This window comes from Erithacus rubecula (genome assembly GCF_903797595.1).
Source record: "Erithacus rubecula genome assembly, chromosome: 8".
NCBI lineage: Eukaryota > Metazoa > Chordata > Aves > Passeriformes > Muscicapidae > Erithacus > Erithacus rubecula.
Genome location: NC_136659.1, coordinates 32,491,712 through 32,518,949, shown reverse-complemented (window position 1 = coordinate 32,518,949; position 27,238 = coordinate 32,491,712). Strand labels below are relative to the sequence as shown.

Sequence of the window (27,238 nt, the reverse complement as noted above, 5' to 3'; positions counted from 1 at the left end):
AGGTGGCTTTGACAGCTGACTGGGATGGTTTTCTCCCTGTCCAGCTCAGCTCTGCCACATTCCTGCAGGGCAGAAGCCAAATCTGGATTTGTTTCTTCATTCTGGGATGAGCCCTGACAGCCTGGAGAACAGCCATTTCCACCTGGAGTAAATACATACAGCATATCATAACCAAAAGTCCAATGAGAATGTTTTTTTTGCAGACATGAGCAAATTAGATGATTCATACACCTTTTTTCTCCCTGCATTTTGATACTTCTAACTAAATTCTAATTAGCAAATAAGTAGCAAAATGCATGACTCTCTTGTTTTGACTACTTGACCTCAGAATTGTAATTTGTTTAATTGGTGGTGGGGTAAGATTCTTGAGCATATCAATATTTTTTATTATACAAATAACTCTCGTATTTCATAAATTGATCTATCAATCTGCACAAATATTTATGCTTACATACATATATATGCATGTGTATATATGCAGATGCAATATATTTATATTCATTTATATAGGCAATATTTCTATGCTGTATATAGAAATACATATTCTATAAATACTCTCACACTATTATGAAATTAAAAGCAGATTTATAAAGCATGAAAAAAATAATGAAGGAACAAATATTATTTTATATCTCTCTGCAAAACATCTCACTCAGGAGCTCATTAGCTCATTACTTTACAAACAGAATGTTGGTTGCAGCTTATTTACAGAACCCTGTCAGTGAACAGAGACAATTCTGCTTGAGGGATGTTCTCACTTTATTTTCCTCACCTCTTTTTGAGGTCATTATGTGCCACAGAGGAGAGTTTGTGTCTGTGCAAGGGCCACTTCAAATTCTCTGCCTGACTGTTGAGTTTAAATGGTCAAAGTTGTCTGTTTTATCCACTTTATGGACAATTACTGCAACAGAAAGGCTGGGAAGACAGCTGAGGTGTCTTAAAACACCCGACAAAAAGACTGTTAGTGGAAGCTTGTCAGGACATTTAAAATAAAAACTGACTTTGGATGGAATGTTTTTGGATTTTTTTTTTTTATTCTTTTGTCAGCATATCATTCTCATATGTCATTTTTTATTTCCCTAGTTAATTTTTTCATACACTTTTAAAATTCTATGTGTCTGATAACTGAAGGAAGAGACTGTATAAGCAGTTTTACACTGTAGCTTTTCAGACTTCTAAATGTTTTGAAATGGTGACAAACAAAATAATATGTTTTTGAAGCATTTATTCCATTAGGGAAAAGGTAAAGGCAACATATTTATCGTGATTTTAACAGAGGTAGTAGCTTCCATCTGCTGTCATAGCCCTATTGTGCTACATGTACTGTACTAAACAACCTAGAATCCTGACAGAATTATTTTAAACAGAATTTAAGAAAAGGCAAAGGAATTAAAGCTGATAATTTTGATACTTAATACATATTAATAAAGCTATAACTGTAAATATTTACAGTTTCTAATGCAAATACTTGGACTGAAGTAAGTGAATTATCCTGAGACTCATTAGCACATGTTTTACAGGAAATGATACAATCTATTGGACAGACATGGGTTTCAACAAGATCAGCAGAGCTAAGCGAGACCAAACCTGGAAAGAAGACATTGTCACAAATGGTTTGGGGAGAGTTGAAGGCATTGCAGTGGACTGGATAGCAGGTAGGTCTGAGCCTGCTCCAGGACTTGGCATCATTTCTGAGAGTACATGCTTGTCTCTTCATCCCAAGGTTAAATAACTTGGTTTCCTTTCAGCTCTAATTTCTACTATTGTAATTGTCTGTAAATTACTTATATATATATAAACATATATATTTATGTATGTATATGTATATATATTTTGGATGGCACTTCTTAGATGACCAGTTTCAATACCATTTTGTGCTATGAAAAGGCTGGATACGACTATAAATTACAAACACAACACCTATGCGAACGAGAATACGGCATTTAGTTTCTGCTTCTGACTTTACCACTTTTCAAGCAGGTTTCCTTCGTGCAGTGACTCCAGGGTATTTTTTTTCAGGTAACATTTACTGGGCAGACCATGGCTTCAACCTGATCGAGGTGGCGCGGCTGAACGGCTCCTTCCGCTACGTGGTGATGGCGCAGGGGCTGGAGCAGCCCCGCTCCGTGGCGGTGCACCCCGAGAAAGGGTAACGTGCATCCCTGACCTGCACTGGGCTTCTGCCTTGCTCTCTGTACTCACAACACCCTGGAAGCTCTCTGCTACATAGCTTTAGTTTTCTAAGGGAACGGTTTAGACTGAAGGGTGGAGGTTGCTTGGAAGCGTGGTTCAATCGGAAAGTGCCCAGCAAATCTGCAACATCTGGTGAAGGATTCATGGTGAAATCACAGAGCAGTGTAATCCTTGGTAGTTATAAACTCCATGATAAAGTAACATCCCAGTGCAACAGCCAGGGAGAGTGGCCAGGGTAGCTGAAAGTCACGTGAGATGAAGGTTGTGGATGGGAGAGTAAGAGTTGGGAAAAGTGACATCTGTATTCACCCAGCTGATCTGTGAGAGCAGGAACTGCCCTGTAGCACTGACAGAAACAGGGAATGTGCCATCCCCTTCCACATCCAGAATTACTTGTGGAATCCTAATCCCTGGAGCTGTTCAAGGCCAGGCTGGATGGGGCTCTGAGTAACCTGGCCTAGTGTAAGGTGTCCCTGCCCATGGCATGAGGCTTGTTTAGAACATAAGAACAATTAGAGGACCACAGATTGCTGTTTTACATGTCTGGTAGAATAGTGCTCCTTCTGCAAAGGAAGGAAAGCTTCATCTGTTTTATAATATTGTGCCACAAAATGATAACTTGAGATGCCTCCACTCAGCTCCTCCAGGAGAAGCACAGCAGCATTTTGCTAGGGAAGTACAGGGCTGCCATTCTACGCAAAGATTAAGGCCTTTTTGCCCTTTGCATTATTGTTAAATCTCTCTTCCCCTTTTTGAAGTAAAACTTTCAAAGGTGTTCTTCCCTCTCCTTGCCCTGACTTCACATTCTGCATTTGTCTGGAAGCTGGAGTTGACAGCTGTAAGAATAGAGAAGAAAATAGCAGTTATTAAAGCTCGTTGAATTTTCCAGTTATGCCAAGATGGGAAACAGGCAGCAGTCAGCTGGTTGGTGGCATTATTTAGTGTCACTGAGGAAAAAGTGAGGAATGTGTAGCCCTACAAAATGGTGTTTTTGTCCCCTATCATGTATTTTTTATTCATATAATATTCTATGGCAAATTTGTATTATTTTCTTTGGAGGATTTCAGGTTCATTTACCCTGCTAATTATGGGTTTGTTTAAGGAATATTTGAGTATATTGAATATCTACTTTCCTGTGGTCAACATTTAGTTCATACCCTGTGTGAAGAAAGTCTCAACTCTCTGACCCAATGTCTGAAAGAAATTTCAGTTCTGTTTCGAGGTGCTGCTAATGATCTGGTTAAAATTGCATTAAACTTATGTAGTGATTGTTAAATCCAGCTGATTAATGCTGCCTATTTTCATATTCCTCAACGTATTTTTGATTTAGCTCATGTTAAAGTTCCATTTCCTAGTCTGCGTGACTTTTGTCATTACTATAAATGGCATTGTTTGTTATATCACGAATTATGAGAACAGATTCATTTTTCCTGGAGCCAGAAAGCTCTACAATGAGAGCCAAAGTGGGTATTTTTCAGAAGCTGAATTTGATGAGCAAATTATAGGATTCATATTTTTTTCACCGTTATCACATTATTATCCCTCATTATTTCACATATTTATAGTCATCTAGTCAAATAGAGCTGCTTAGCAGCAGATTGGTGTAATGATGTCACCAGACAGGGGAGAAATGTTTAGTGATGCCCAGAAGATTTTGTAATCTTTAAAAATTGACTAACACATACATTCCACACAGGGGAAAGAATTGGTGAATGGTTTTGTGTGTTCTGTTAAATTTATGCACAGCATGTTAATAAAAAAAGTTTTCATGTTCTATGAATATTAGCTATGAAAATCCTTCTCTTTATGCAATTAGTAATATTTTAGGCCTCAATTGTTATATTAGGTATTTCTTCCTAAGAATATATGTTAATTTGTGTGTTTATAATATATTTTAACAGATATACATATATATCCATTTATATTCATGGGCACAAAGATATTCCCACAAAGCTATTCCATAAGTTACTGTTTATAAAGTGCTCTGTGTAGATTATTTTGGCCTCATTTTGCTGTACCTGAAGCAACAGACTGAGAAGTTTATCAAGGTAGAAGTTTTACAAAGCATCTTATCCCAAATTAGTGATGCAACTGTGGCAGTGAGTATACAGGAACATGAGATTAGATAAGTAAGATTCAGATTGTTCCCATGAGGCATTTGGCAGAATTTGAAAAATATTTTCTTCTCAAATAAGTTCCTGTTGCTCTACTGTTTCCCACAGCCCTTCTCACTACTTCATATCTAAAACATTTTTAAATTAGTCATCTCTTGTATTATCACAGCATTTGGTAGTGATTAAATGCAAGAGCATCTGTTCCAGAATTTATTTTTTTAACTTGCCTTTTTTTTTTCCAAGCATAAACTTCAATTCTTTGAGGAATAGAATTGCATATGGACTAAAGGAATAAAATTTCAAGAATTTATTAACATATATAATTTGAAAACAGTATCTTAACAAAGGGTCCAATAAACCAGTATCATGACACATTTAATTTTTTAAGACTGTCTAGAGACATGAGCACCACGCGTTTTTTAGGTATCCATTTAATGGTAACAGTGTGCTTTGTTTGCAATTTTAATTGGTGATTTCTGCAACATTCTAGGTATTTATTTTGGACAGAGTGGGGACAGACCCCTTGCATAGGCAGAGCACACTTGGATGGCTCTGAGAAGGTCGTCCTTGTGAGCCTGGGGATTGCATGGCCTAATGGGATTTCCATCGATTATGAGGTTGGTTCTTCTCTCTTCCAGCATATCTTAAAATGTGCAGTATTTGTTATGTTTCATTAAAGCCAGCTGATGTTCCACCTTGATGTAATCTTAATAACTCTCAATTAAATACTTGGACAAGCCTGTTGACGTTTCCTTTGAAATTAATCTTTAGGAAAATAAATTGTATTGGTGTGATGCTCGTACCGACAAGATAGAAAGAATTGACCTTGAGAGTGGAGGGAATCGGGAGATTGTGCTGTCAGGGAGCAATGTGGATATGTTTTCAGTTGCTGTGTTCGGAGCTTACATCTACTGGTCTGACAGGTAATTTATTTTTCATAAGTATTTTAAATCTCAAAATGTTATTTCGGTGCCAGGTGCCTCACCTTTGTGGGATTATCCATTCCTTAGCAAGGTCGCAGGCAGGATGGCAGAATCCTGCCCAGCCTCCAGGGAGAGGCACTTCTGAAAGATAAAAATGCCTTGGTAGATGAGAACAGGCTTCTCCAGCTCCTGTTAAGTGAGCTCTCCACTGCTCTTCAGTCATTTGTTCGGTGTGAATTAGTTGAGGATTGTTGATGAGACATCTTCAACTTTTTTGGCAGAGCACATGCAAATGGCTCTATTAGAAGAGGCCACAAGAATGAGGCCACGGATGCTGTGACCATGAGGACTGGCCTTGGAATAAACCTGAAGGAAGTGAAAGTCTTTAATAGAGCACGAGAGAAAGGTTGGCTGTTCTTAAGGATGCTATTGATTGTTTTAATATCACCTGCTACTTTTTTCTGTGTATTAAAGCATACCAAAAATTAAGTTATCAATGATTTTATCACCACTTTTTACTCTAGGAGTAATTTTTTTTTTAAACTGAAATTAATGTACTAAAGAAAACATATAGTTCAAAAGCTACAAAAACTCTTCAGAATGTTTCAAAGAGAAAACCTAGAAACAAAACACTTCCTACCATTCCAGGTTATTTGGTTTTGCTTTGTCCTTCCTAAAAGACAGATTTAGGATTGAGAGACCTTGAACTCTTAGGATTGAGACCTTCACCTGTTCTTTACAGAACAGTAATTTCAGGCAGGTTCAGATTTCTATTGGAAATCAGATTTTTTTTCTTATTAGCAATTCCTTTTCTCTGTCTCAATATTTATTTGCTGGCATTACTTGGTTTTGAGTCTTTTTTTTTGGTTTTTGGTTTTATATTTTTGGGAGAGGGGGAGTTGGGTTTGCTTTTTTTTTTTTTTTTCTGTTTCTTCTGTAGAAAGAGACCTTGTAAACAATCAGATTTCCTTTATATTCAATTAGTCTAGCAAACTCAAGAGACAAAAGTTATTATAGACTCTCTGTGATTTATGGTACCAATGGTTAAACTTTGTTCTCCACTAGAATAATCCTGCTATTTAACTGTCTTTTTACTTCTAAAATTCTGGTTTTGACAAGACCTTGAAAAAACTTGTTTTACTGAGGAAAATTGGTTGATGTCTACCAAAAGTGATGATGATTTCCTCATTAAAAAACTGCTACTGGGTAATGCAGACAAAATTTTCTAGAAATATACTCAAAAAGAAAGGAAAAAATATTATGTTAACACAATTATATATAAAGTTTTTAATACAAATATATTTCTATTGTTGGTAGCACTTAAAATTTGCTTTAATCACAGCATTATATATCCAAAGATTGTTTCTCCTACATATATCTCTCCTAAATAACTGCATTAAATATGACATGTTTAATAAATCTGAATTTTGAAAGGAAACATATTTATGAATTAATAAAAATCTTTTTTAAAAAATAATTATTTTTAAGATAAAATAATTTGTAAGCATATATGCATAATAATTTTGCTATGGATTTCTGCATGCAATTTCAAAGTATCATGTTTTGTGGATAATAATAAATCCATACCAAAATCCTTTTTTTTTTTTTTTACTTGGCTAGAAATTGTTAATGTCTGCTGGCTTGAAAGGGCTTTTATAGAATTAGGAAATTAGAGCAGTGGGCTAAAACAATGTTCTTTATGTGCCATTTTTTATTGATGGATTTATAAGCTTGGTCACATAAGGAATAGGAGAAATGGTTACTGAGGCTAAAAATCTACTTGTGTTAGTCTGAAAAACATACCTGAATGATTTTTTTAATATTTTTTTCAAATTTTATTAGGGTACAAATGGTTAATGTCATTGGGAGGGGATCTCAGTGAGCCAGAAGGACAAAAGGGAATAAACAGGTGAAAAATATTTTTGGAATATTTTTCTATCTCACGCTATTATATACATTTTTTTTAAGTTTATTGAACTATTAGTTATCTGCTAGAAAAAGAAAAACCTAATGTAATTAAATAGTTTCCTGACTTTTGTTATTAAAACAATCCCCCAAACTTAAAAAAACAACGAAACAAAAACCCCAACAACCCAGTGAGCTGTGCTGGTTGTGATTAATTTCTTTTTTTGGTGTTTTTTTTTTTCCAAATGCCTGTTTTACCCTTTCTGATGAATCCATCCTGCAGTGGGACTTGCAAAGATTCCCATCCTTCAGTGCAATTTTACAGGTGTGCAAGGATATGCCCTGACTACCCTGGCTTCAGAACTGCCAATTTTAAAGATGTTTACAGCTGGGTGAACCAAGGAAGCATTGAGGTTTTCCAAGAGATTTTAGAAGCTTGAGGATCTATTTAATATTTTTTTTTTTTTTCTTCTCAACCTTTCATCCTTCCAAACAGATATTAACTTTTCTAGCCTAATAAAACTTCTAAACTTTTTTTTAAAGGGTTAAGCAAATGGAATGTGAAAGTGTGTATAGCTGAATCTCCACATTTTGAGTAACTCCAGAGGACTATCTCATGAAATTTTTCTTAGCAGAAAAAAAAATACATATTTCTGCTTTAAAGAACGTTACTTCGCATTTGCCATGATTTCTTTCTTAAAGGATTTTCAGCTTGAAATGTATCAGTTAAAGAATTCAATCAACAATACTTTCAGACTCTACATCTTCCCCAACAATTACAGTTTTGTACCTGAAAATATTCTATTAAAATGATTTATTCACTTTCATTACATGGGAAACTTTCAGAAATGTGAAAATTGCTATACTGAAAGAGTTGAGTTGGTAGGTGGAAAAGGCTGTCAGAAACAGAAACTGAATTATCTCAACTAGCTATAATAGTAATTCATAGATCATCCAAAATAAAAAAGACAAATAGTTCCCAATTATTGATGATTACTGTTATTTTAAATATTACTTGCATCAAGTGTAGTTACTAATATGACAGTGATTCCTTAATGGTGTGCAATTGTCAGGCTGTAAGTTTTTGAAGTCAGGTTTTCAATTAAATTAGAAAAAAAATGTTAGGAAATGTCTCTATTAAAAACAGGGAACTGGATTCACAGAGTTTTTTACCAGTCAATACATGCATATTTAATTTGGTAGAAAATGTCTTAAAGCAGTACTGTATTCTGATGGTAGCTAAATTTGACTTTTTATCAGTAACAGGTGTTTTAAAAAAAATTAAAGCTTGAAGCAAATGAAACATTTTCTAAGTCTTTGGCTGGTTTTGGAAGATTAACCCATTTCATTTTTTTCTATTAATAAAAAATGTACTGTTGTGAATTGAAAAGGACATTAATTGTATTTGCTCATTAATTGCATTCTTTAAAATTATTTTCCGGTGCCGTTAAAGTTGAATAACTTGCTATTTTGACCTTTTGTTTTCCTTGTGAATAGTCCAAATAACTTTTAAGAGGAGAATTCGCAGAAAACATAAAAAATAATTTCTGTTTAAGTTAGCTGAGTGGATTTTTATTTACAAAACACACGTTTTATCCTGTTTCTCCCAGGTACCAATGTCTGTGCCAGGAACAACGGCGGGTGCCAGCAGCTGTGCCTGTACCGCGGGCGCGCGCGGAGAACCTGCGCCTGCGCCCACGGGTACCTGGCAGAGGATGGGCTCAGCTGCCTCAGGCACCAGGGCTACCTGCTCTACTCGGGAAGGACAATATTAAAGAGCATCCACCTTTCAGATGAGACCAACCTGAATTCTCCAGTGAGGCCCTACGAAAACCCAGAGTACTTCAAAAATGTGATAGCGCTGGCCTTCGACTACGGCCTGAAGGGAAGGGGCACGAACCGTATTTTCTTCAGTGACGCCCACTATGGAAACATCCAAGTTATTAAAGACAACTGGGCTGGCAGAAAAGTGCTAATTGAAAGTAAGTTTAAAAAAAAAAAAAAAAATCCCAAATGCCTGTTTTATTTCAATAAGATTTATTCAGTGCAAAGTCGGTGATCACTTGACTTTATAAAGTAAAAACATAATAAAATTCTACCATAATTAATTATTATATTTTATCCATGTAAAATACGTTTAAACATCAACCACTTCAAAATAGTTTGTTTAAAAATAGACTTAAGAGGTGTGAAGCATATTACGAAAAAACAGAAGGGATGGTGGCAATACTTAATTTATATTACTGTGATTTTAGGAGCTTTACTGTTGAAATAAAGCCTCACTATTAACTTTTTGGAAATGAAACTATTTGGTGGTTTATTTTTCTAGTTAGTGAGGGTGAAGTTTCTGTTGTAGCCATTTCCCAGTATAAAATATAAAGACCTTGGTCAGTGTGTTCTATTGTTTCACCCTTATTGAAGTGAAGCCCAAGAAAGGGATTTGTGCTCATTGATAATCAGAGCCAAATTCCAACCTACAGAACTGTTTGGTTTTAACAGAGGCTTACTTGGCAATGCATTTACTCCTCCTTCATTCACCACATTAGTAGGAGAAGTTTCATGAAATGTGACATTTCTAGCCTTTGAAACTGGAAGCTTGGCCATACTATCAAGAAATTTCTGCGGCATCTTTACAAAAGTCTTCAGGATAAGACCTACCATATTTTGGTATCTGAGATCTCAATAAAATCTCACTATCTGGCAATAAATTTTTCATTAACCAAGTCTGACATAACTGTAATATAAGGTGTATGTAGGAAGGTGCCAGGTTTGCAATGGGAAAATCTAAATTTAAGGAAAATCTGAATTTGATTACATAAGGAATACATCCTTAATGCTAAACATCCGTAAATCTTATCACAAAAGTGTTAATTGTAAAATCCTCTGCTGTCTTTCTTTTCTGTTCTACATTTTTTTTCTAAAATATGCAATAAACCACATTCATCTGTAGTCAGTTATCAGATGCAGATACTTAATTTGTTTGTTATCTTGTCCTACAAAAAACAGTATTGTTTTTTGAAGGCTGCAATTTCAGTAATTGTTTTCTGAAATATCCAAAGTGCTATGTAGTATTTGTTCCTTAAGACATGGATAGATCTCATATGAATTTCTATTTATGCTGTGTTGCCTAAATTTAGCTATTTTCTTGGGTCAGTTCAATAAAATGACCAAAGAGTGACGAGGAAAAATAGAAGTTTGTTTGATGTATCACCTTTTTCTGTTGCATGTTAATGGTTATATATTTTAGAAGAGAAAGAAGTTAAACAGTTAAACAGCTACAAACAGACAAAATATTATTCCTCAAGTGACATTGGGTAATTGCTGTATGTTTTTTCTTTGCACTGGGGTTCTGTGTAGTCCTTTGTGTTTATGAAGACAGTTGGCACTAATGCATGGAAAAACATTTAAATTGAAAGAGGACAGTTTTAGATGAGATCTAAGGAGGAAATTCTTCACTATGAGGATGGTAATACCCTGGCATGGGTTGCCCAGAGAATCTGTGGCTGCCCCATCCCTGGAAATGCCCAGGGTCAGGCTGGGCACAGGCTGGAGCAGCCTGTGGTGTCCTGCCCATGGCAGGGGGTGGAATGAAATCTTTTAAGGTCTCTTCCAATTTAAACCATTCTGTGGTAATATTTCATACAAGGTGTTTAGGTTTTTTCCCATTGATTTCCTGTGTGTGGATATCTTAGAAGAATTTATGACATATGTTTTGAGATATGTTAAAGATAAACTAAGCAATGTTTTGAGATATGTTAAAGATAAACTAAGCAATGTTGTCAGGATGTTTCCATTGCTCCCAGAAAAGCATTAAACCCAGGGATCCAGAGTTGAGCTTAGCTGCACGAGAGGCAGAAACTTGCAGTGATGACACTGAAGCACAATTTAAACTCTGTTTTAATATGAAGAGATTAAAAGTATTATATGAAAAGCCACTGGAATTTTTAACATTTAAAACAGACAAAGAGGAGAAATAAATACTGGTAAAGCACTAATGTGGATAGAAATTGGTTTTTAAAAGAACAATAAAGTATTCCTCATTACTTCATAATAGGCTGCTCTACAAGAGCTAAAGACATTCCATAAAGCATAGCTGGGAATTATAGTTTTAAGAAATTGTTAGGAAGTGTTTCTACTTGTAGCTTAACATACCAAATTTCATTTTTCATTAGCAGAGTCAGCACTCTGAATAATTGAATGTCAGATGAAATTTTGTGTCCTTGTAAATGCATTCACTGTACAGGCTTGGGATGTACATGTGAGCTATGGCATTTTGTAGAAATACTTCTGTAGAAATGCTTCTTTGTAATTAAAAAGGGATATCACATATATAAATATGTTCATTGCTCTCTTTAAACCTCTTCAGTTTATGTTGAGTCATTCTTTTTCAGCTGGTATTTTCCATCCCACAGTCTGCACATGATTTTTGTCTCACTGTAAACAGCACACCTTTCATGAGGCTGTTTGATATAGTGGAGATATTTGTTCAACCTCCACCTGTAAGGAGAAAAGCAGTGGTAAGATTGGTTGACAGCACTAATTCCATTAACTGGAAGATGTAAAATTCCAAAATTTTCTTATTTCCACATTAAGAATCTGTGTTCTAGAAATTATTAAATGAAATCCTACTGAGAGATTTTAGTAATAATGTTTAATTTCAAGATTGAAATTTAACCTATTTGACATTAATTTTGCTATTTTTCCTCCAAAATTATTAGAATGCATCTCTAGGAAGTTTTCCTTTATTAGAAAGTGATTCAAAACCACATTGGAATTACCTAGTGTGGTTATATCAGTTCTACACCCTTTTTCTGCTTCATTAAGTTGAAGTGCAAACCTTTACTCAGTAATTGACTTTAACAGAGAAAATAGGGTATGATACATCCAAGACACTTGTCCCAGATTTTTCATTCACTGAATGTAAATCTGCTCATAAGGGATCTCTTATCAGATGGATCTCTCCCTCCCTGAAATCAGACGTGCCACTCAAATCTAATAGATCCGTGAACTTTCCTGCACACTAAAATCACTTAAAACACATAGAGCTCTTTGTTAAACATGTTTCCAGCTCACTAAAAACAGATTTACAACTCACGAGCAACCCATTATCTAACACGTTTTTAGCTCACTGAGAACAGATTTACTACCCAGAAACAGCCCATTATCTAACATGTTTCCAGTTCACTGAAAACAGATTTACAACCCATACGCAAGCTATTATCTGACATAGTTCCAACTCACTGAATATTGATTTAGAATTCATAAACAACCCATTATCTGACAAATTTTCACCTCACTGAACAGATTTGCAACTCATAAACAATCCATTAGCTAACACGTTTTCAACTCAGGGAAAGTAGATTTACAGCATATAAACAACTTTATCTAACTTGTTCCAGTTCACTAAAAACAGATTCAAAACTCACCAAGATTCCTGTACCTGGTGGGGTCTTGTCTACAGCAGGAAGAAACAATGACAATAACAAAAACATCAGTCCAGGATGTGTACAGTGTGCCATGCCCTACCAGCTTTATTATTTGTGCAAGTTAGGGGAATTTCTGGTATCAACCAATCTTTTTCTTAAGGTGATTCTTTCATATCTTTAAACTCTACTTCAGTCAGTGAAAATCAGTGGATTTCTCTTTTGTTTGGTTTTATTTTTTTTTCCCCGCTAGTAACTTTTATCAGGTTAATCTTTCTTATTCCCACTTTTTAAAAATTTGCCTTGTTCATGTCTCTAATTTCCCACAAATGATCTTTTGGCTGATCTAAGTTGTTTCAAAACTTGTGTCTATGCAAAGAAGCCTTTTTAGAAGTTAAAGTTTCATTTTCTAGGCTATTAGTGTTTTTAAAATTTATTTATCATAGGGAGAAGTTTGAAGTAACATATTCACTAACCAAAGCCTACCCCAGTGTATCTGTAGAAAAGCTGTGCAGTGTTCCAATAGACTTAACACAGTGGTACAACAGAAGACCAATGAGCAAGTTAAAAATTACAAAAAAAAAAAAGGTGGAGGCAAGGAAAAACAAACAAAAAAATCAAATGAGAAAGAAGAAAAAGTATTAAGATGAGATACACTCAGTGAGCTGTTTTTTCTCCTGCCTGTGTAAACAATGGCACTGAGACATTTTGCCAGTGTAGTGCCTTTCACAGCACAAAAAGGAAATGTTATGTGAAAAAAAACTCCTGTTTTGAACCTGAGGCACTCATGCCCAAGGAACTCAGAAATCTTTTCAGTGCTAACAAAGTGTCAGATCCTGTGATGTATTTTAAGGCTTTTTACAGTCTGAATCTTTTAAAGGTGTTCCAATGTGTGCTACTATTCTTCCCAACTAAATGGGTCCAATTTAACTGTCAAAAAAGCATTTATGTTCCCATTTCTCTTACAGAGCATTACGTTTTGCACATTGTATGAGATCCCTTTAGTTTTGGAGCTTTCTCCTCCAGGAAAGAACTTTTTAATCTGTTAAAAATAAATACTTGAATATTGCTGCTTTTCATTTCATAAATAAAGGGATTAATGATAACTGTGTATGTTGGAATGGAGGTGCAGTGATTTTCACTTTTTAAAGGAGAGAAAGTGAGAGGCTGTTGTTAAGTCTAAGATATTTAAATATTAAAAGATAATATTATTATTACAATGCCAACATTGTTAGAGGAAAGGTTACTTTCATGGAGATGTTTGTGGTGTCTTGGACTTAAGCTAACTGTTACCTTGAAGAACCCAATGCCTTTGTTAATGCTGTCTTATTGCATTTAATAATCTTTTATGTGGGATAGCTTATAGCATGGGCTTATTTTTGCAAGATAGAGAAAAATGGTACAGATGATTTCTTACCCTTGGCATAATTTTAGCAATCTTTATATCTGCTCTGAAACTAAATTATATTCTCAGGCTAAATAGAATGATGTCATAATTTGTTATTGCAGTTTATTATAAACTTAGTTCTGTCTGAGGACTATTGTTTAGCAAAAGGCTTTCTTGTACTCGAAGAGCAAAGTGAGGCTGAGAATTATGGAAAGTCCTAATTGTGCAGTCAGAGATGTGAAAATAAACACTTTCGTTGAGGTGCCTTGTTTCTGGTGAGGCTTTGCTCTCACCCCAGATCAGACAGTGGCCACCTGTTACCTGTCACCACAAAGAGAGTGACAGAAACACAGCCCCTCCTGTGACCAGCCTGCTGGAACCATCCACAGCTGCATCCTGAAAGGGAAATTGCAAAGGCTGAGGCAGAGAAGGAGTCCTGATCATTAAAGCCATCTCCAATGTTCTGATACCAAAGTACTCTTTATGCTGTTTTATTACCTTGATGGCTTTTCAGTGTTAAAAATGATGAGGTTGATAGTCATTCTTGCTTTTTATCATTGTTAAAGAAAGGAGTTGGTTAAAATAGGAAATCAAAAGAACAAGGTAATTGAAATGGTGCAACTGGAAAAATTTTCCCTTTAAACTTCCTAGATAGTTTTAAAACAGAAGATAAGAGATAAAAATCTAGGAAATCGAGAACTGGTGTGTGTATATATATGTATATATAACCAAATTCAACTATTACTGGATTATTTGAACTTTGCCCTTTAATATTTATTATTTTCTGGTTACATTAATAAGGGATTGTATTCTGAGTTCTTCAATTATTGATTTGTTGCTTGTCTGTTCCCCGAGAAAGTCAGATGAAGATCAGCATGGCAATATTTATAGGCTGCATCTCATCTGTGGGATGCAATCTATCTTCGTTAACTTCAGTAAAAGTGATAGATGGCATTTGGCAATGTAATGATGTGATCACTCTGGCATTGCCTTTGTAAATCATAGGCTGTTGCATTCTCTTGTGTAGATATTTAATCAGTTATACACCCCATTACTGATTTAATTCAGAACGTCAGTGGCAGGTGAATAATGTGAGTATTTGTATATTAATATCATATTGTATTAATGTTCTTTTCATTTAAGTATGCTATTCATGTGAAAATCATAAACTGTTGCTTCATGGCTAGAATAAATTTAATCAGTGCTGTAGGCATCTAATGCCATCAGTGTTTTAATTCAATATGTCAGTGAAACAAATGGGATTCTTTTCATTTGCAGTTTCTTTATGCTTTACCAATTCAGAATATTACATGATGCTGCAAAAATATGAAGCTTAGAGTAAACAAATTACTAATTTTCAACCAGTTGGTGGCTTTTGGGACTAAATCCCCCAACTGTAGCACCAGAAAGGATGAGTACATATTTCTGATGTATTTTCTAGTACTGAGTATATAATGATAAATTAAATTTAAGGAAAAAAAGTGCTCTAGAATATTCTTTAAATATAAAATAATATCTATGCAAATCAGTAATGATATAGTACTATTTAAGAATCTTCTCCAGTGTCCTGTCTTTAGAAATAGAAAGCTGCTGAAATGTTTTCATTTTAAGGAACAGGCAAAGTCTAGAGGACCATTTCTAGGATAAATCTGTCCTTGGTCACTGTTTTATCACTGATAAAAAGGTTTACAGGAATTTGGAGAGTCATCAACAACAACTAAAAAAATAAAAACCCATACAAAAAATCCCAACAAACAAACAAATTTAATCTAGTGATATATAAATCAGGAAAAAATGTGCACTGCTGGCACATCCAGCTCCCATCACATGCTAGCAAGAACAAAGTTACTTGTGTTATCCATTGTAAGAATTTATCTAAAAGTTGTATCACTCTCTAAATCATCTACACCTGACTTTAAAACCACCTTATTTATAGATTTCTAATGCTATTAAATGAGTCACTTCTATATTGGTTGAGTTCTCAACTCCTTGAGTACAGAACATGATAAAACTAAATATTTATTAGCAAATAAAAGAGTGTGTCTGGTGTAAATCCTTCAGAATTAATGTTTTTGCTGGAGTTAAGAAAATGCACTTGGTGTGTGTTTGCAGCAGTTAGCTTTCTTTTTAATTATTTTTTTCTTGTCTTGTATCACTTGAATTCCTCTGATTTATTTTTTTGTAAGAGCATATTTTTTTCACTGAGTTTTTCTGTCAATTATTTATGAAACAACTGTCACCTACAGGTCTTTCACCTGAACCTTATCTTTAAATATTGTTTTATAGATGGCTTTCTTTTAGCTCTACTATCCTGAGTACACATGTATGTGTGGCAAAGTTTGTTTTTTTTTTATAAAAACTGCTTATTTAAATATTCTATTAAAACATTTTTCATCTGTGTGCTAAATGTTTGTTTGCCTTCATACATTCCATGACCTTCCATGTGGCTATTTTCTAAAAATTTAGAAGTTACCATTTTATAAACCATAACATGGAATGAAACCTTTTTCTGTCACCATTCACAGGCCTAAACCTGGAACTTCAGTATGATGTGAGAAGGGAAAACTTTTTTTTTTTCTTTTTTCTGAGACTTGTGGGAAAATTGAGTTTTCCTCTTTAGTACAGAAATTCCTCATAAAACAACAAATCTGGTATTGAAGAGCACTTTCATCCCTGTATCTGTGTTTTGGTTCATCACATCTCGCTGTGACAGGAACAACATCATGGGGTTTTTTTTGCTACTGAAGAGTTTTGGACTACATTCTGTAATCAGTTTGTTCTCAAATTTCTTGACAGATTCAGAGAGGAAACAAAGCTAAAGTTGAAAGAAATTCAAGAGGTTACACCCTGAAAATGATTTTTTATTTTTTCTGTCATCTTAAAAATGGTTTGATGGTTTGTTCGTTACAAATGCAGTGTAGAATTGGTCAGGATATGTCAATATATCTGTCATTTTTTAATAGAATCACAGACTGAGTTGGAAGGGACCCACGAGGACCATAAAGACCAAGCTGTGATTCCACACAGGGAAATCTAATAGTTAAATAATATATCTAAGAAGTTTTGTTTTAGTTTAGGGAATTGTTTGTAGTTGTGAATTTGGATTCAGTGTTCAAATTTAATGGAAATCTCTATTTGAAAGAACTGATTATTTTTGAATTTCAGTTGGTGATTTCTAAAACCCTCACTATATTTCAGTATTTTGAGTTAATTGTAGGTGAGCTGAAGGTACATGGGGTTTGTTTCATAAGTAGGCAAACCATTTTTACACATATTTACCTCCCTTTAAAGAATGTCATCTCATTTATTTTTTCTGTTGCTTCTTCTTGAATACAAGTCATTGTTACTTCTCCACAGATATGTCACAAAATGTGACATCAGAAGATAGCCAAATGCTTTAACAAGAAAAATGCAAAAAAAAATGATAAGTCATTATTGGTCTCATGGTTTTGATTTGTTTCCTTCAAAGTTTTGATTCAGTTTTTGTTAAAAGTGATCAAACTCCTGTTGGGAGTTTTTGTTCTGCACATATGAATTGCACAGTAAAAATTACATCTTTCAGAGAACTGAATGTAAATTGTAATAGCCAACATAATGTAATCCTAATTATATTTCTGGATTTTTGCCTTCTGTAGCTCATTAATAAGCTGCATGAACCTTCTGGTCTAAAAGTGTTTGTTTCTAGTGAAATAATAAGTGATGTTATCAACATACATATTTCTGTGGTAATTCACAAATAGTGGTAGGAAATAATTATTCCTATTTCTCACAGTCTGTCACTTTTTTATATTGGGATTAAATACAATTTATCTTTTCAGGGCACTAAATATATGTTTTAGTTGCTTATTAATATTTTTTCCCTAACTCTCATTTTTTTGTGTTGAATGAATGAGTGTGGTGCCATGGCTTATTAAAATTATATATTGATGCCAAGACCTTCACAGTTGGTGTTTTTTCAGTAATTTTCAGGTGTTTAGCAAAAGGCAATACAGTTGTTAACAACAAGCACTTTGATCCCTGTTAATGCAACATGTCAGTGCTACAAAATACATTGAGAGACAGTGCTAAATAATACAAGTAACCATTGGAAAAATGCCAAGACCTGGTTTAAATTATATTTGAAGATGAGCCTAAATAATTTTTGTCTTGAATAAATGTTTGTTGTTTATAGTGTTTTATCTGAGGACACTGTAGTGGTAAGATTGGATTGATGATTGTTAGAATTGATAAATATAGTAGTGGTAAGATCAGTTTAATGATTGTTAGAATTGATAAATATAGTAAAGTGTTATTAACAGTTGTCTTGCATTCTAGGTTGTTTTAATTTAAATTTATGAAGAGAAAATTGTAAGATTTGAATTACAATAAAAATAATTACGGAGTCAGTGAAATAACAGAACCCCACGAGTCTGCAGGATCAGCTCTGAGGAATAACAAAACCATCCCGTTAACAATTCAATTTGCTCTGCCTGCCACCGTGTCTTGCAGATGTGGGGTCAGTGGAGGGCCTGGCTTATCACAGGGCGTGGGACACTCTGTACTGGACCAGCTCCACCACGTCCTCCATCACCAGGCACAGCGTGGACCAGCGGCGCCGCGGGGCGTTCAACCGCGAGGCCGTCATCACCATGGCCGAGGACGACCATCCCCACGTGCTGGCCCTGGATGAGTGCCAAAAGTAGGTGTTGCACCTCTCCTGCCAACCCTCATTCTTGCCTGGTGCCAAGCAACACTTCCTTATTTTAGTCAATTAATATTGCCCAGCCCTACAACATTGGATTAGATTTCTCCATTTGGGAGACAAACGTTAACACGTTTGATTGTTGGTATCTTTTATTGTCTTGCTCTTAAAAAGATGTTGAAGAACTAAGATCGAGCATTTCATATGTTTTTTTTAGTTTCAGATCAAGTGACCATTGCATTTTCACAGAATGTTAAAAGAATTCAAGCTGATTTTCTTGAGTGAGCTAAATGCAAATTATTGAGTGGTCATTTTCTTGGACGTGTCACTCTTACTGCTCAAGTTTAAAAACAAATCCAAAATTAATTTAAGCACTTACAAAACAAGTCTGAGTTTCTTGTGTGCAAAATAGAGACCCATGTGTTTATCACAGAAATCAGGATTGTGTAAAACTATGTAAAATGGACAAAATCCTGCAAAGAACTCTAACTTAATTCCTTCCTTCCAATCTCAAAAAACCTGTTAGTGAGAGGATTTTTATTTTCACCTCAATGTCTCACACATTTGGGGTACTTCAGATTTCTCTCTTATCTCTGGGAGAAAGGCAACCTGCTTTTTCTGCTTCTTATAACTGTCTTTTGAGGTGGGGCACATTTCTACCATATTACATTCTATTTTGAATTTATGGTAGCTGAATGTCCAAAGCTATATGAGTAGTGGAGCATATTTCCATGTGTGACTTCATGTCCTGTAAATGCAAATCAAGATTTTTTTGCTCACTGTAAGATACAGGTAAATTACCCAGGTGCCATCAATAAACCCCCTAAGCTCTGAGGGAGATTGCAGTGAGAGGAGGAGCAGGTTCTATCAGTCCATGAATTAGAATTCCATCAGCAGCCTGGTCCATAACATTTTCTGGCATTGTTAACAGCAACAAGGGGCTGACTGAACCTCCTGGAGAGCACATTAAGGTCCTTTTCTTCCCATTATCAACTCCCTGCACACCAGTCCTTGGGTCTGTATTACAGCTCTAACATGGGAGAAGCTGCAGATTAATTTCACTGTTAAGTATTACTAATACACACATCAGCAGAATTAAGTTTATATCATTACACAGCTTGTATCTCTCTCTAATGGTAAATTACTACTGAGACAAGATCAGGATTGAATAGATCTGTAAGAGAAAAAAATTGTACTCTTATACAAATTAATGAACTAGGAAACTGCAATAATTTATATATATAATTTATTTATAGGCTGTTACATTTTCTTATTCACTATTGATTATCACAATTTTTTATATATGCCATTCAGAATTGTATAATGAAGACTTTTTTTTTTTTTTTTTCCTTGCTGCTCATTTCGTAGAGAATTAAATTATAAAATGTATCTTATGGTTTTTTTGTTATTTTGATTTTAATGCAGCTTAATGTTTTGGACTAACTGGAATGAGCAGCTCCCAAGCATCATGAGATCCACCCTCTCAGGCAAAAATGCCCAGGTTATCATTAGCACTGATATTCTGACACCAAATGGACTCACCATTGATCACAGGGCAGAGAAACTTTACTTTTCAGATGGCAGCTTGGGAAAAATTGAGAGGTGTGAATATGATGGATCACAAAGATATGTAAGTAAAACAAAAATCTTGCTCATACTTATTATGTGTTGGTTTGCATTCATTAGCATCTTCAAAGTGAAATTGTTACAGAAAGATTCATAATTGCCTAATTTTCTCCTAGTTTGAGTTGTATATTAGACTTTTAACTCTATCAAAATACAAATAATGATCAGTTTGCTCAGAATTTCTTTTGTGTAATGCTTGATTGTTGCTCAACAAATCCTATTTCTAATATTTTCTAACTATACATTTTCAGATATTAAACTACTCTCCATTACTTTTTCATCATAATATATTTTGGTCCTTGAACACTCTTTTAGTTTCAGCTCAGGCAGATCTTTTACTAGGAATGTGCTGAAGTCAGTTGATATGTGCATGGTTTTGTTACATCTTTAGCACTACATTTCTCATATTTCATGAAATCTTCATTTCAGGGATTTTGTACCTCCCAAAGTTCAGGATATAATGAATGAAGGGCATGTTCTGGCTTGTATTCAATTCCCAGCTTTACAAGAGAGTGCACATCATCTGACTTTGATATCTATTAACTTTTTAAAAGTGCTTCATATGCAATATATGAGCTATGAAATAATTTTTTCATTTTAATGAAAATTATATGTTCTTTTGGAATCTTATCCAGATATTCCCCACACTGTTTTTCAGAAAATATTTTTCAGAATTAAATAGGAGAGCCAAGCTTGTAAGATCAGAACTCAAGTACAGTCAGCATTGGTAGGCATGTGCTTTTCCTTTTTTCTTTTGTTTTCCTTCTATAAAAATTAACCACAGCTCACTATTGCTTTCAGATGTAGAAACTGTATCAGAAAATTTCGGCAAACCAAACAAATGGATTCTGTAGTTTTCAGTCTCTGACTATATACTTATTAGCACAAAGCAAAAGTAGAAGGTAATTAGTTAAGTTAATTAGTAGGCTGTGATTAAATAATCTTTGCAGAAGATATAATAAAATAGGCATCACAGATATGAAGTAGGAACATGGTGCTATTTATTTACAGAAACCATTACTAAAATACTACTTTTTAAATCAGGTTTTTGGCTTTCACTTTGCAGCAGCAAGAAAAAAAAGGATCATTCTGTTTTCTCTGCAACTGAACATTGAAACTTCCAATTTTTCTGAGTTCCTTGCCTCTTGGTTTGGCTTTCTGACAACTTAATTCTTCCACTCCATTGCAGTAAACAAAAAAAAAAACTCCTGAGCACAATGATCTGCAACCAACTCACTCTTCTGAAGGGCTTTTGGGAGCTCTAGTGAGTTACACCAATACCTGCTGTGGGATAATCAGTTGATTCTGTTGTCAAAAGTACTGATCTGGGGTCTCACTCTTCCTGCATCACTTAGGTGAGGATTTTTATACCAGGAGGAAAATCCCAGCAGGCTGCTTGGCCTCCAGCAGCACTTCAGCAGAGTGCCTGATCAAGCTGTAGATGGATTTTTACTGATACAAGCAATGCCAGAGTCCAGCCTGTTAACTGTATTATTGAACTAGTGAAAAATTATATTTCCAGAGCAGTTGTTTTACTTTGTTCATATGCTGTCCAGCTGGATCAGATCCCTGATTTCTGTGATATCAATGCAAGTAATGATTATTCTTGCTGATCTCAGATTCTTTGGGGTGTTTCAGTCATCAGCCACCTGTCAAAAATAGTTTAATCAGGTTACCCTTTTCCCCAGCATCTCTGCTTCATTGCTCTCTGGTTTCAGTTAGGTTAACAAAGGTACAAATTGGAGAGTAGAACATGAAAGGCTAATGGCAATGTAATGAATTTTCTTCCAGATAGAAGCTTCTTTCTTCATTCTGCTCACCAAAATAATCTACTACAATGAATTAGTAGACAATCATTTAGCAATATTGAACTGACTCTTTAAAGTGGATTGTAAGGGTTTATTGATTTTTGTATTGAGCTGATATTTTAATACTAGTATTTGGTTTCAGGAATACTCTTTCAAGTTTGGAAGATTTTTTTGCAACTATTGTTCCTTTTTATTACTTAGATGATATTAAGCTTTCGGAGGGTTGAATTTTTAATGATTTTTGTTCTGTTTGTCAGATCTTTTGGCTTAAAAAATGGAAGGGGCAAAACAAAATATGTTTAAAAGCTTTATTAGATACTGCTGTCCATTTATTAAGCATTTTGAAAGAGAAGTATTAATAATCCATTCATTAGGGTTAAAATATGAAAAATAAAAACAAATCATATTTTAAGCTGGTGCATTAAATTCATGTACTCTTCTTTAAAAAAACCCAGTATTTCTGTAAAAGTTTTGTGTTGTCATGATAGGAATCATTGAGTCTAGTTCTAAATGACAATCTAATAAGGGTTTTATATAAATCATCCAAATTACTGTATTCTCTCAGAAATTCTTCTCTGCCTGACATGTCTCCCTGGCTGGCTCCTTGTCATGTTTTTCTAGAGAAACTGCTACACATGTCTCAAATTAGAGCTGTCAAATGCTAAACCAAAAGCTTTCTGGACAACTTAAAAAGCAGAATTCAGAACAGAAAGAATCACAATTTAATTTTAATTGTAAACTTCTGACATCCCCCAGCCCCCCAGACTCCTCATCTCTTTACAGAAGCCAGAGAAAAAAGTTCGTGTTACTTAGAGCTTGAAATACCTTCTGTAACTGAACTTTGGTATAATTTAGTATTAAAACATGGGCTGTACTCTTGGATGTGTCTGACTTCTGCTCTTGCAGGTGGAAGGGATGGTAAGCATGTCTTTTAATGATTCCTTAAAGTTTTAAAATTCTACTTGTTTCAAGTTTTAGTATTAATTTAGACTTTAAAAACTAGAAATAAAAAATTGTCAAAACTTTCAGTGTTATTATACAAATTAGAATTTCAGAATGCTGTAAAGGTGCCAAAAAGCTGATAGAAATATGAAGTCTTTATTTTGGTTGCTTGAATAAAACCAGTGTCCTTGCATAAGGCTGTGGGATAATACAGAGAGCAGGAAATGAAATACAATGAGCAATAGTGAAGAAACCTTTGGTTTTGTGACACTGTATTTGGATCTCAGCTCTCTCAAGGCTGAACAGCAATGATCAGTTCTGCAGTGAATTTACATTTTATTTTTACAATCTGAGATAAATTAGGACAGTTCTCCCCAGCACAGAAGCCTGAGAAGGGCAATGCTTTAGCCTTGGTTATAACAATAAAATCTTTCCAGCTGGGACAGTTTCACAGTCACAGAGAAGAATATGGGCTGCACAATCTGAATGGCCAGATTTCATAAAGATCTTTCAGAAACATACATGATTTTTTTTTTCCCTGAAATGTCTGAATATGAATAGTGCAGGCTTTTAAGAGTGTATTATGAAAAGTGTCTTACTGGAAATGTGCACAATTAGAGAAGAAATCTTTTGCCATTAATATATTCCCATTTATCTTTTAATACTTTTAGTTCTGGAAAAATGTTGATTAGGAAAAAGTTGCCCTCTTGGGATATTTATCACTGGGAAAAAATCTTTCCTGGAAAAAATTAATTGCTGTCCAGCCCTCTTTAAAATATGCAGAAATACATGATGTGCATAGTAAAGCAGAATTTGTTATAATTATCTGATTATTGTAAGTAATTTTGACATTCTGTCTGTATAAATAAATTTAAACATGGACAGGAATGTTCCTGTGCACAGGACTAGAATTATTTATGTCAGCAGGTTGTTGAGATACCCTGAACTGGCACAACACAAACCTGGAGCATCCCTTGGTATTGGATCCTGCAGAATTGGACTCATTCCTTAGTCTCCAAGGCATAGTATCAAAATGGGGGGGGGGGGGGGTTTTTTTCACTAAATTAAATTTGGGTTCCCTATTAGGTGCATTCCTTATATTGAGAGAAAGACTTCCTACATGAGACACCCACAATGAATTATTTAATAATTATGTATGTGATTGACTATTACTGCTCTGTTCTCATCCCAGCACTTTTTAGAGTTGTCACACAACATCCCCTTGCAAGCACAAAGGGCTCAGGTCCATAAGGTTGCTGATTCATGGAGATTTCCATGAATTCTCATCATTGTTATAAACTCCTTCTGGGAAAAAGGATAAAGCACACAAAGCAGATGGGAAACCATGGTGATCTAAGTAGATATGTTAAAAGATAATTTTTTTCTGGTTTTATCCTAATTTCCCCATGCACATAGATACAGGATTTTTTATTTTTTTTCCAATAGTCTGGGTGAGAACTGTTGCCATTTTTAAAATATACAGAACTTGCTTTTTTTTCCCAGAGAAACCTAGAATATAATTTAATTAAAAAAATAAGAGTATCATTTATCTCCATTACCTAATGAAGAAATATTAACCCCCTTCCAGTAATTCTCCTTAACCAAAATTAAACATTCAATTAAAAAACTGGTAAAAATTTGTCAGTTTCTTCAGAAGTGAAACTTAATTTTGGGAAGGGGAATCTAATTGTGATACATGGAAAGAAAGAACATATGCAAATATCTTATGGGAGCTGTGATTTGCATTGGGTTGAAATTCATTGTATTTCTAGTAATTTTTTTTCAAACTTTACTATATACTGACCTTCAATTTTTTCCTTTTAGGTTTTAAATTAATAATTACTATAGTGAGATTTTTTTTTTCCCTGAATTGGGAAGCATGAAACATTTATCGTCTAGGGTTAAAATTGCTAATATGATGATGTGGTAAGCATTCTTCAGTTCTAAAGCTCTTCAGTTCACTTTGGTTCCTAAAGACTGAATTTTTAGGCTTTCAGCCATGCTGAAAGAACCTCTTCCCTCTTCTGTTGGAACTACTAAGCAGGTAAAGTGTTGAGTAGGTATTTTTACAGGCACATTTGGATAAACTGTGATTTTTTAATTAAGGAACAGATGCCTGGTTTTCTGAAATTTGGATGCCTGTGGCATCCTTTTAACACATTTTAAGTGCTGTTATCTCATTTCCCCAGGTGCTGCAGGTATAAAAGTATTAAGTGTTTTGTCTAAAAGTGACGGGAGTCGCAGTTTGCGCTTCAGAATTTTCTCATTCAGCGACAGCATTTCCTCTCCTGTTTCTCTTCTGCACTTTTGCATTTCAGGTCATTGTCAAGTCTGGCCCAGGCACCTTCCTCAGCCTGGCTGTGTATGATGAGTACATCTTCTGGTCAGATGGAGTCAGGAGAGCCATCCTGCGCTCCAGCAAATACACGGGAGGAGACACCAAAATTCTGCGCTCCGACATCCCGCACCAGCCGATGGGAATCATCGCTGTGGCCAACGACACCAACAGCTGTAAGACACAAAGCAGCTTTCTTAGTGCCAGTGTCATTCATTTCAAGGGGTTCACTTAGTTTTTAGTCAAGTTAAAAGTTTATGGTTTTTGTTAAGAAAAGTTGGTGTTTAACCTTTTCCCAAGTAAATAAGCATTATTCAGAATTTTCTGCTGTGGGTGTTGATTTTAGTGGATAGTGTTAAATACTTTGCTGTCAAATTTCAGCACTTTTGAGTGTTGCAGCTCTTCAAAATTATTATTTTCCAGGTGTTTGTTTATCTTTAGCATGCCAGCATCTGACAGATGCTGACATTCTCATCGGACTGATAAAACCCGAATCAATTGCCCGTGAATCTGAGATACGGGGATCTTTGCTCTCTCAAAGACATTGGCCATTGAAGCAAATTTAATAAAATAGAGTTCATCTCCTGTCGTTTGTCTTTCAGGTGAGTTATCTCCCTGTGCACAAATGAATGGAGGCTGCCACGATTTGTGCCTTCTGACGCCTGACGGACGAGTGAACTGCTCGTGCAGAGGGGACAGAGTCCTGATAGATGATAACAGATGTGTGAGTAAGTAATGGTGGCTGACACGATGCTTTTCTGTGCTGTGAGGCACTTGGCTTTCATAAGACAGTTGGCCCAAACCATTAATTTTATTTCTTCTATATACTGTAAAAATCGATCTGCAATGCAGCACAAACCAGGCTTTTAACTCTTTTGTCTTGTAAGTCTTTTGGGGGGGTTTAAAAGTGTTAATACTCTCCTTAAATTTCTGTTATGGTAGTGGGATTCTGTTTCTTAATAATAGGATTTTTACATATTTATCACAATTACTGCTGAGGTAGATAGAAATATCTGTAGGTATCTTTCCCTAGGGTTATGTGGGATAAGTTACTGAAGTTGAACCTTAATTAAAGCACTTTCTCACCTATCTCTCTGTGTTGTCAGACCAGTGATTGGCAGTGGAAGTGAGAGAGGTTCAGCAGATGAATTCACATGCCTAATAATTTATTTTATATAATTATATGGCATTTATATTTTCCAAATGCATCACAACTCTTCCATTTCTCATAGGCAAAACCATGTTTAAATTGTCATCTAGGACATGAAATAAGATTAAATCTTTTAAATGATTCTGTAGAATGTTTGCAGGAAATGTTGATCTGAGCTATCAGGAAAAGAAAAGAAGAAAGACATTAAATGATGGGGTAGAGTAGCACAGAAAGGATGGAAACAAGACAGACTTCAGTTTAGCTTTGTGATCAAAAGTTTTTTTCTTCTTAACAGAATTGAAAGTGATACTCAATAAAACTGAAAGTTAGCAATTCCAGCTGAGAAAAGGAATTAGCTGTCCTTTCACAGTGTAATTAGGCTGTGTAACTTACTGCCAGTCAAGAGTCTTGAGACAAAGCTCCAGTGAAATTCAAGGAGGGAGAGATGATGATATGGGTAATGACTACTCTGACTACTTACTTGTCACCAAAGAAACTGTTTGAGAGGCATTAAAATGCTTTCTTTCTGCAGGATGGAGTTTGAAACAATCTCTGCAAGTGTGTCCAGTTAGACTGTAACTGAGGGCAGATTATATGTACTTTTTTTCTTTTCAATTTTTTCCTAAAGATTGCAGTCTAAGATGCTGAACTAGATGAATTACAAATGTAATTGAGAATTACTCTCCATTAGCTCTAAGTTCTTACAATGTTAGAAAATTGGGGGAGGGAGAGAGATAAAAATACATCAATT

The 27,238-nt window shown here is 35.0% G+C and overlaps 1 protein-coding gene across 1 annotated transcript in view; it reads left to right on the top strand.

The window, feature by feature from the left end:
- Positions 1 to 27,238, top strand: part of LRP1B (LDL receptor related protein 1B) — a 608,586-nt gene that overhangs the window by 462,794 nt on the left and 118,554 nt on the right. Inside the window, exons 36-45 of the mRNA XM_079310839.1 lie at positions 1,521 to 1,655; positions 2,020 to 2,149; positions 4,798 to 4,924; positions 5,079 to 5,230; positions 5,512 to 5,636; positions 8,746 to 9,117; positions 18,434 to 18,623; positions 20,052 to 20,256; positions 25,321 to 25,513; positions 25,940 to 26,065. Coding sequence (XP_079166965.1) covers positions 1,521 to 1,655; positions 2,020 to 2,149; positions 4,798 to 4,924; positions 5,079 to 5,230; positions 5,512 to 5,636; positions 8,746 to 9,117; positions 18,434 to 18,623; positions 20,052 to 20,256; positions 25,321 to 25,513; positions 25,940 to 26,065 — 1,755 coding nt within the window. The remainder of the gene's footprint in view (positions 1 to 1,520; positions 1,656 to 2,019; positions 2,150 to 4,797; positions 4,925 to 5,078; positions 5,231 to 5,511; positions 5,637 to 8,745; positions 9,118 to 18,433; positions 18,624 to 20,051; positions 20,257 to 25,320; positions 25,514 to 25,939; positions 26,066 to 27,238) is intronic.